Source organism: Bombus vosnesenskii, unplaced genomic scaffold (assembly GCF_011952255.1).
Source record: "Bombus vosnesenskii isolate JDL3184/JDL3185 unplaced genomic scaffold, Bvos_JDL3184-5_v1.1 scf7180000015881, whole genome shotgun sequence".
In the NCBI taxonomy this organism is placed as follows: Eukaryota; Metazoa; Arthropoda; class Insecta; order Hymenoptera; family Apidae; genus Bombus; species Bombus vosnesenskii.
This window is the reverse complement of record NW_022884193.1, coordinates 7,561-18,531: the sequence shown is the minus strand read 5'-3', so window position 1 is coordinate 18,531 and position 10,971 is coordinate 7,561. Positions and strand designations below refer to the sequence as shown.

General features: G+C 34.6%; 2 protein-coding genes across 4 annotated transcripts; one reads left to right on the top strand and one right to left on the bottom strand.

The window, feature by feature from the left end:
- The first annotated feature begins 1,241 nt into the window (after positions 1 to 1,241).
- On the top strand, positions 1,242 to 2,178 carry LOC117241436 (survival motor neuron protein-like). The gene is made up of 3 exons (XM_033507364.1): positions 1,242 to 1,259; positions 1,689 to 1,944; positions 2,066 to 2,178. The coding sequence occupies exons 2-3, from the start codon at positions 1,823 to 1,825 to the stop codon at positions 2,160 to 2,162; spliced, it is 219 nt and encodes a 72-aa protein (XP_033363255.1). The 5' UTR covers positions 1,242 to 1,259; positions 1,689 to 1,822; the 3' UTR covers positions 2,163 to 2,178.
- Positions 2,179 to 5,206: 3,028 nt separating this feature from the next.
- Positions 5,207 to 5,656, bottom strand: LOC117241437. 3 transcript variants are annotated; one of them, XM_033507365.1, is made up of 2 exons: positions 5,567 to 5,656; positions 5,207 to 5,478 (listed from the first exon to the last, which is right to left on the bottom strand). In XM_033507365.1, the coding sequence occupies exons 1-2, from the start codon at positions 5,647 to 5,649 to the stop codon at positions 5,208 to 5,210; spliced, it is 354 nt and encodes a 117-aa protein (XP_033363256.1). In that variant the 5' UTR covers positions 5,650 to 5,656; the 3' UTR covers position 5,207. The 3 variants fall into 3 exon arrangements, with proteins under 3 accessions (XP_033363256.1, XP_033363257.1, XP_033363258.1); XM_033507366.1 differs by having other exon boundaries at positions 5,207 to 5,469; XM_033507367.1 differs by having other exon boundaries at positions 5,207 to 5,466.
- Positions 5,657 to 10,971: the final 5,315 nt, after the last annotated feature.

The following is a 10,971-nucleotide window of genomic DNA, read 5'->3' as shown; positions in this document are numbered from 1 at the left end:
AGAGAAGCCGTAGGGAACTTAATGTTTTTACAAACCGTAAGTAGGCCAGATATTAGTTTTGCAATAAATATAGCGGCGAGACACTTAGAGAATCCAAACCAGTATCAATGGAAATTAGTCAAACGAATTTTGCGCTACATAAAAGGGACCGCAGACATGGGACTCTTATATACAACAGCAGGCAGTCTCGAAACCTTTAGCGACGCTGACTATGCAGGCGACAAAGAAACAAAAAAGTCGACATCAGGCGTTGTATGTAAGTATGCGAATGCGGCCATCACATGGCAATGTAAGCGACAACAATGTATAGCCCTATCTACGACCGAAGCTGAATATGTCAGTGCAGCCTCAGGAGCGAAAGAAATTATGTGGCTAAAGAAAATATTTCTTGAATGTAAATTAGAGATCCTTAAGTATATGCTATGTGTAGACAATACTAATGCCGTGAAATTAATTAAGAATCCAGAATTCCATCAAAGAAGTAAGCATATTGACGTAAGATATCATTTCTTGCGAGATTTATACAATAGAGGCGAAATTGATATAACGTATGTAACAAGCGAAGAGCAATTGGCAGATATATGTACAAAGGCGTTGCCAAAACCGAGATTTGAATATTTAAGGAAAAAGTTAGGTTTGAAAAGTAAAAAAGATATTAAGATGTAATTGTTTGTAAACATGTAGAGTTTTTAGAGAGGGTGTCGAAGTGATTATTACTTCTCGAAAAAAAAAAGAGGAAAAACTCTACATGATCTGTTTAGTCTTCTAGTTTTTTTTTTGTGTAATAAATTAATTTGTATGGAAAAGAGAAAGGCGGCTGGCAAATGTACTTGAGAAGGCATTGACAAATTAATTTTCAGATATTTACGACAAGAGTTAGAAAATATTAAGAGATAATTTGTAAATTTGAGATAATTGTTTGTAGGGATGTAGAGTTTTAGGGAGGGTGTTGAAGTTCACTTCTAAGAAAACTCTACATCTGGTCTTTTTTAGTTTTCTCAAGCATTGAAGCCATCGACAGCGTGTAGACAAAAGACTGCGACGAAGTCAGGCCATAAACAGTAAACAGGCGACGTTGGCTTCGGGGTTTTTCATTTATTAGGTAACACAGCTAGCGTGCGGATCTGGACCAGCTCAAATTGTATTTTTACTTATTACACTTCTATTTAAATATATTTTCTACCTTACAATTTATCCACGTGTTTTCTCTGTTTACACACCGAATAACCTCAACAGTACGTGTGTTGTAAAATTTGTAGGTAATACCTTTAGCATGATGGTTATGTCAATTAAGAAATGTACTAAAAATACATATATATATGAAGTAAAGGCTTTCGCATAGTCTATCACAGGGTCATTCAGCAGGTCCTTAACTGGGCAGGAGTACCTGTCAATGTCTATGGGGAGACCCGTGGGATATAGGGTCATGAACCATAAACATGCATGTTACTTATTGTTCATTATTAGCTGCTTGGAATATAATTCTCCTCATTAGACGAGTGATTATTACCACATATATCAAGGCAAACATTTATACATATACATTTATGCACGGGAAATTCTAATACATTGCCTGTAAGGACAGTAACCGAATGGCACTCAGTCATTCTATTAAATGACAAAAATTTCTTTTACTCTGTGTTTAGGCTATGGTAATACACAGAAAGTCGAGTTGAGTCCTCTTTTAGAATCAGAAGGTTTGCAAAGTCAAATAGCACAACAAAAGAAAGCTTTGGAAGAGAAATTCAATGAAGAGAACGATGAGACTTGTGAGACTAATTTTTCTACAAATGTAAATTCGAAAAAATATAATGCAGAAAAAATGGATTGTGACTCTGAAGAAGCAAATGCGTATAAACATCACTTCATACCGGGACCATCTTTCAATTCGATGACTGATATAATGCCACCTGCACCTGCTTTACCACCACAATTAATGGCCAAGTAAGTACAATTTAAAAATTCTAATGGAATGCTGAATACTTCTAATATTAATAAGTAATTTGGAATAAGTTTAACATTTTATTTGGAAAAAAAAATACGAAATTTTAATAAAATGTACTAGATTACCAGATAATGATACAGACGCACTTTCAAGTATGTTGATGTCATGGTATATTAGTGGTTACATGGTATATTACACAGGTAATTATTTCATATAAGTATTTTATTGTATATTAAATTTTCAATGGACTATGTTATTTCTTTTGTAGGTTATTATCATGGTATGAAACGAGCAAGAAACAATCAAGAGAACAGGAAGAACTGTTGATTATATCAATTTTTTCAATAACAATATAACAATAATATAAGATATAATAAAATATAAAACTCATTGTATTTATTTACTCCAATTATTTGAAATAAAGAACAGCTTTATTTTCATATAAGACTTTAAGACTTTTTTAAAAATAATTACTAAGATAAGAAAACATAAAAAACATATTTTTGATAAAATACACTCACATATATATGTCGGGTTATCATTAGGATTTAAGGCGCGTAATGATCCTTCGTTTGAATTAGCCATTGTTTTACGAAACAGAGAATATATTTACGCGAATAAACAAGATTCTACAAAATATTATGAATAATGAGTTTAATAAATAATAAGATTAACAAACGATAAGTTTAACTAATAATTAGATTAAAGATTAATAAGTTTAACGAACAATAAGAGGAACGAATAATTAGCCATTGTTTTACGAAACAGAGATTATATTTACGCGAATATACAAGATTTTGCAAAATATTATGAATATTGAGTTTAATGAATGATAAGATTAACAAATGATAAGTTTAACTAATGATTAGATTAAAGAATAATAAGTTTAACGAATAATAAGAGTAACGAATAATATGTTTTACGAATAATAAATTTAACGAATAATGAATTTAATTAACGCTATCAACAATGTTCCTGGGTTCAAACGAATCCACGGTCAACGGGATAACTTTTTACTATGCGTAGAATAATTTTAAACACAAAAAAATACGATTGCTAAGACACTCGGTAAATTGCTCGATGTATCACTTTCCAAGGCGATCACACGAATGAATATCTGATGAAAATCTTTTTCGCTATACGACTGCATTTGTTTGTTATATGCTCGCTGGAAACATCGAGAAGGTTCCAATCGTTGTTGCTAGGCAATTTCTGTCAAAAGTTTGTTGTATACTCTTTGGAAACATCGAGAAAGATTCAAACGCTGTTACTAGGCAGTTTCTGTCTGGAGATTGATTCCTAATACAACGTGTGTCCCATTATATCGACATCTCTAAAGTACAATTCTATGTGATTTCTAGGGAGAACAATACAACCGATCCACACCTTCGTCAGGCAAAACGTTTATCCCGTGACCGTGGCTACGTTCGGCGACCAGTTGTCATCTCGAACCCACTTTCGCTTTCACAAATATCAAACAATTACAAATGACAATTGCTTAATTACAGTTATGATAAAATCTAGGCTAAAGCATTAGAAGGCTTCCTCAAAATTGCAAAGGGAAGGCTCCGTTTTTCCTTTCATCTCCGACATATATAATACAAGTATATAATACAACCGAACATTTTAAACTTAGCCTACAGCGCGTGCGCGCACACACGCGCACACACATGACACACATGACACACATGCGCGCACACACATGCGCGCACACACATGCGCGCATACACACATGCACACACATGCGAATGATTTCTCGAACGATAATGCATTTATTTATATTTTTCAATATCTGTCCTTCCGATTGCGTATTTATTTGTTCCACGTATCATATTTATCTATTTGCATAACTGTAGGTGACATTTTTTTTTAACAATTTTGCTAATATTTCATAACTTTTTAATTCATATTTCAAAGTGGTAACAGGTGTTTCTTTCTTTTCAAGTCTCCTCCATATCGGGCTTATTTCTAGTAGCCACGCTTGCTTACAAAGCAATTTTATATCTGCACAAGAATATCTTTCAGTACATTTTACTATGTGGTTTACAATATCTGTATTTTCTAATAAGTGGTTGCTAACGTATAATTTGAATATACCAAGTCGAGCAACTTCATTGGGTTATGATACGTATATTTGCTTTTCGAGACGCCTGAGTAAAGCTGCATCAATGCCCCTAATAACATATTTACAAAAAATATTATCGTTCTATTATACTAATAATAATGAAGGAATACTTCAAACAACACAATAACATATTTGGAATTTGGAGAAATATTACGATATTTTCTACTTAGAAAACATTGAAATAACGTGATATACGTACCAAGGGGCATTAGTTGTAGCTAGAAGAACTACATTAGAATTCTCATTAGACACTAATCCATCCAATCTAGAAAGAAGTTCTGATCTGAATCTCTTTGCAGGTTCAGACAATATACAGTCTCCTTTATTTGTGGCGATCCAGTCACTCTCGTCGATAAAAATAATTGTAGGCGAATGACTATAGGCAAGTTCAAATAAAACCTGTTCAGTTTAACAAATGTATTATTCATTAAATATTATATTCGAAATTCCTTAAATTCATTGCCTCATCACGAATATGATATCATTTCGTTTTCCAAACAACTATTCTATTTATATATAAATGACGAAAAATAAAATCAAATCTTTTTATACCTAGAATCTCTCCTTCATAGACAAAGGAACAAAGAGACTTACATAGACAAAGCAACTTACACGTATATATTTCTCGGAATCGCCTCTCCATTTGCTGCCCAATGAGCTGGCAGTTATGTTAAAAAAGGTGCAATGGCATTCTGTCGCGACTGCCTTCGCTAACTTCGTTTTCCCTGTTTTGTATATTTCTTGTAAACACGTACAGAAATGAAAAGAATACGAGTATCTTACCTGCACCAGGTGGGCCGTACAGCAAAATACCTTTCCAGGGGGAAAACGGGCCATCAAAAAAGATAGGATACTTAAGGGGATACACAACGGCTTCCTTAACAGCGGTTTTACATTCCTCTGGGCCTATAACGTCATCCCAATGTACATTTAATTTGCTTACTATGATCTCCTGTGATGATACAAAGATAAACTGGCGTCTTCTCTATATTAAGTAAGTGTTACGTAATTTGATATTTGAAGCGTTACTGAAATCACGTCATCGTCGATATACGTTGGACGGTTTATCGACGGGAATTTTATCGTTTAAAAGCTTTACGATATGTATATTAATCGAAAATAACGCATGCGATGTCCTCAGCCTCGTAATTCCGGATTATCTGAATAAAGCTTTTCAATGCATTTCAATATCTTCGATTGCATGGATTGTTCCATTGGGACGTTAAATAGCTCTTCTGATAAACGTCCATCACTCTCATTGGGGAATATTGACGTCACTGTCATTGCGAAATTAATATGATTCGTATTGTCATCAGTTATCTTCTGCTGTAGATTCGTCTCTTTCACAGGCTCACTTCTCGCTTGTTTACTAACAGATTGGGCTTTTGTCTCAATACTTCTACAAACACTGGATCATATTGTAATACGTTGAATACGTTGAATACGTTGAATACGTTGAATACCGTTTAATATCGTTAAATAATTTAAATTCTTACGTTTTGCTTGCATTTGTCACTTCCCTCGTCATTTCCCTTCCAGTTATTTTCTTACACAATATGGGATATTTTTGAAATTTCATCTTGTAATAATTTCCATACTCTGCAACGATAATTTCCAAATCGATGTTGTCGCAAACCCGATGTTCGGGAGATAGACGAGCTTCCCGGAATAATACATCGCTAACGTCTATATACATAAAAAAATGTAGTTTTTAATTAATTATAGTTTTTAACTAATTAAAAATATTTTTCGCAATGACTGAACACTATAAGATAACCATCAAACAACTGTTTTATCTCTAGGTAAGACAGGCAAAAGAATGTATTTACTATACAAATCCTCGAAGATAATTTCTTGTCTTTTGCTTTTTAATTTCCAATTTTTAGATGGATAAGAATAATTTGAATTTATACTTCATATATTTGTTTATAACTAGTTAATCTACATTATCGATTGAATTATTCTTAACTACTGAATTACCGATGTCGAATTTTTAAATTTGGTTTCGCCTTCTCTTTCCATGATGTCCACTGATTTCTATTTCGATTGGTCACTGACACTATTCAAAAGAATTCAAATCAATACGACCTGTCGGTCCATCGTCTGACAAAAATGAGATAGGATGAAGCTCACCAGTCGGCCTTGAACTTCACAGTGACTGTAAAATGGAATTGACGCTTGGATTTCCTTTCCAGATTAACTAGTTTTGCCCCTCCCTCCCTTTTATCTATTTTCTTAGATCGACTTAGACTGCCACAACATATTATCTTTCTTCTTTTCTTTTCTTTTCTTTTGATCTTTTAAAGCCCTAAATCGCTGGCTATTTTGTATACTATATATTTTGTACACTCAATTACTCTGTAAGTCATAAGTACATATGTTTTACAACGTTATTTGTCATATTTCAGTTAAACCCCAGAAAAGCCAGAAATATATTTGCAGCGTGTTTTAACGCGTCCCTGGCAAAGATCTGAAAAACGAGTTGCGACACAATTTAAAGCGACAAATAGCACCGCGTATCTCGTTGTGGTAACACACGGTTCGCCAGCTTTTTAAAAGCGCTCTCCGTTTGCTTTTTCCTCTCTTCCCTGTCTCTTCGTTTTTTCTTAACGAGCAAAACCATTTTCGCGAGGACGAGAGTACGGAAATGACGTACTGGCAATTTTGTTTTGTGATAATACAAGCAGCTTGGTTTCAGTGAATTAAACTTGGCCCCAAGCTTCTACTTATCCCTACCTTCCTTTCCTTTATTTTCCCTTCTATATCCCGTGTTACTCGTGAAGACGAACAATGGTTCAGATAGATGATAGGCAGATTTTCGAGAACTAAATAAATATACGGTCGCGGATCGGTATCCTTTACCCCTCATTGCGGATCGAGTCGCGAGATTGCAAAAGCGAGACATTTTATTATTCTGGACATGGCCGGTGGGTTTCTCCAAATCCCTATTCATCCTAATTCTAGGAAGTATACAGCATTGATTACCCTCGATGAACAATTTGGATAATAAGTTGTTGTTTTCTTCGAATTCTTTTGTGCCTTTGTTCGATCCATTCTAAGTCGATCTAAGAAAATAGATAAAGGGAGGGAGGGGCAAAGCTAGTTAATCTGGAAAGAATCCAAGCGTCAATTTCAAGCATTTACAGAGAATCAAGCGGGCTGGTTAAGGTCGTGAGTTGAGCAATTATCCCGCGTTAGGTTCAATCAGGTTAGTCCCACGCGAAATTGATCCAACCATGCGAAAACGAGTGTATTCTGATTTCTGTTGCAGATACTTCTGGCTTGTGCATTTCTTTTCGCTTTTCGTCGCTACTTACGACTCTTACGACTTACGTCTTACGACTAAGAACATGTATTGCTGCTTTAAAGTTTACGTGAGAATGATGATGATTGCGGTCTGTATACCGCCAGCATTTCTTTTCATCCTTCCATTACAGACTGGTAAGTTGATACTGATTAATTATGCGATCGAAATCCTATATAATGGCTACAAAAAATATTTGCATCATTATTCTCGTTTCCTAATGAATCGCTGTTTTAATCAAGTTTTATATTGCATCAAATTTCTGTAGTTACACGAAAGTACTAAATTATAGAAAACTTGATATACACGGATTTAATTAATTGATAAATTAGTCAATATATAGGCATTATTATTTCACGCGAAATTTTACAACGTCAAAAACCTAATATTCCTGTACGAGCAGTATTAATCACAAATTGTGAGAATGCCTACTGATAAGGAAGAGAGATAATATAGAAAACGCAGACTTGTGGAAAGAGAATCCCTGACATTAGACACGAATACGCGATTTCACGAAATATTTTATGGTATATCTAAGATAGAGAATATATATAGAGTACATATAAGTATATATAGAGTAAGAATATATATAGAGTATATATAAGTACCAAAAATACATCCTAAGACGTGTATGCGATCTACGCTGTATGGGACGTGTTATAAATGGTTTCCGCCACTCAACCGCATTTGAATTTGTGAACACGATCGAACAATTGACACGAATTATTAATTCCCGTCTCTACTCTAGTAACGATTTGCTTTGGAACGAGGTCGAATCGTTCTGATTCCGCGCATGATTAACAAATAATTACAGAGGACATCAATTACTTGGATGGTCTTCCTGAACTTGATCCAGTTTCGAGAAAATGAAAAATTCGTTTCTTCTCTTTGCTTCCCTGTTCCTTCTTTCCTCCTTTTTCCCTTTTTACATCGCTTTGTTTTACATCGCAATTTACATTTATTTGTAAAGTTTGAATCTCCTCGATATTGAAGATGTTGAAGCTGCAAGTATGTATTTCATTTTAATCCATTCGAGACCGAGATTTAATTGTAAGACGATACCTAGGTGTCGGTACGATCTGAATGTTTAGTTGGAATGATTCTGTGTTTTACTCTCTCCAGGGTATCCTTTTCATACTTTGATTTTAAATCGATGACAATCTTATATAGTATGCCTCATATTTTTTTTTTTCTGATATCGGTGACTGCCATATTCTCTTGAGTTTCCAAATCGTAAAGAATCTTTCCCCAGGGATTGGTCAACTGTGTATGTCCCCATGCGACGTAACTTGCTTAAGGAACACGAGCCGGTGATATGCAGGCAACGTATAATTGATTATCATTCGCTCTGGAACGCTGAAGTAATGACCAGTGCAGTGGTCCAGTGGTCATATTGAATGCCGCTGGATATATCAGCATTTGGCAACCTAACCCAGAGAAGCAGGAAATATGAAGCCACCGAATACCAATTAACTTCGTAGTTGCACGGTTCACATTCCATCATTTCTGAACATGCGAGGACAGTCCTCTTATTGTGCTTTTAATTCTTTTATTTGTTTCATTTTCAGCAAATATACTGGTTTTTTAAATTAAGCTTCTTTTTATACAGAGTTACAGATTATATTAATTTTATATAGAATATATTTAAGGAAGATATTTAATTTTTTGCTAGTTAAGTATTGATCGATTAAGTTACTGTACCTTTGTTCCGATAAATGCGTGCCATTTCCTCGAATCTAATATCATAGCAAATGCCAATACCTATTTTGCAGCCCTTCACATCGAACGTCGTTAGGGAGTTACCAGGACTGAGTGAATCACTCTCTCGAAAAGTAATCTTATTAGGAATGTCGATGTCGAATAGATGTACCTAATAACATAAAAATGTAGTCGCTAATTCTATTGCTGAAACTTTTGTAATTTAATATCAAAGTTACCAACTCCTAAACTTTAATTATTTTTTATTTAATAACTGACAGCGTTTTTATCACTTTCTTTTATTAAAAAATCTTATCATTTAATAATGTTTAAAAAGGAGAAAAAATAAGTATAATAATATTTTAAGTATGTGAAAAATTTATACAACACAAACACATTACAACAAAAATGGGCGTTTCCCGTATCATAACGTATTTTATAAACCGTAAATTATAGAATTGGTTATAGTATACGTATGTACATATGTATATTCCTAAATTATTCCTAGATAGAGTCACTTTCTTCACCCCAATATTTTCAAATTCAAAGCCATAAAGGAATATATTACTTACCTTTCGGTGTTTTGCTATCAAAGTTCCATCGGGACCCCAAATAGTACAGGTATTGTACAATTTATCGCCCTCTATTTCAGGCATCGTACCACCAACTACATAGATGTTGTTTTCTTTAGCTGCGTTCGATGAAGCAACGCTCGTTTCACCATCAGGAATACTCTCGGCGTATTTTCGAAAGTACTCTGCATTGCAATATTTCAATTAATGAAAAATAACTGTCTTTTGTTCCAACCATAAATTAAATTGAAATGTTTGTCAGTTTTTTATTTTTTAAATTATTAAAATAACTAAGTTTTATATTTCGACTTAATTAAATACGCAATTACTTAGCTAATAGTATATATAATAAATTGTTTCTACAGGTTCAAAATGAAAAATGAATATTTAGAAATATTTAATTACGACAATGCTATTTGTGTTAGCATCAGTGGCTTGTTACTCAACGACTTTGCTAGTACTTTTTGAAACATAAAGTTAGTTTTCAATTAACACTTATACTAGAGGCGGAATTATAAATGCAAAATAATTGATAATACTAATTTATAAGTACCTAATTATTAGTATCTTAAAAAATATATTTATACAAAAATCACGATAATCATGAAAATGGGGAAATCCTATATTCTCGAATCAATTCACAATTTATTTTGTATATTAATTAGATTCCGCGCTCATCAGTACGTACTCACTGGCGACATCGAGAAAATGTATCGGCAATTCCTCGTACGACCAGAGGATCGGAAATATCAAAGGATATTATGGCGCAGCGCGAGTGGAGAAACAGAAACATATGAGCTTAACACCGTAATACTCTTATCATAGAAATAGAGGCAGTCCTCAATTCCCGCCCTCTAACTTCTATCTCCACCGATCCAAATGATCTCCTAGCCCTCACTCCCGGACATTTCCTCATTGGCGATTCATTAATGTGCTTACGTGATCGAGATTTCAGGGACATTCCATCGAACCGACTCTCCAAATGGCAGCATATCCAACAGCTTAAACAACATTTTTGGAACCGCTGGCATAAGGAGTATTTGAACGAGCCAACCAACCGCAATAAATGGAGCAAGGGTGGACACAGCATCCAAAAGGGCACAATCGTCATCCTCAGAGAGGACAACGTTCCCTACATGCATTGGCCTCTGGGCCGAGTTATCAAGATTCATCCAGGCGCCGATGGTGTCATCCGGACAGCTACAGTTCAGACGGCAAAGAGCATTTTGGATCGGGGCGTCAAAAGGCTTGTCCCACTGCCAATTCAACCCGATCTCGAGAAACCCGAACAACTAGCCACCGAGACGAAATAGGATGGGAACTTCAA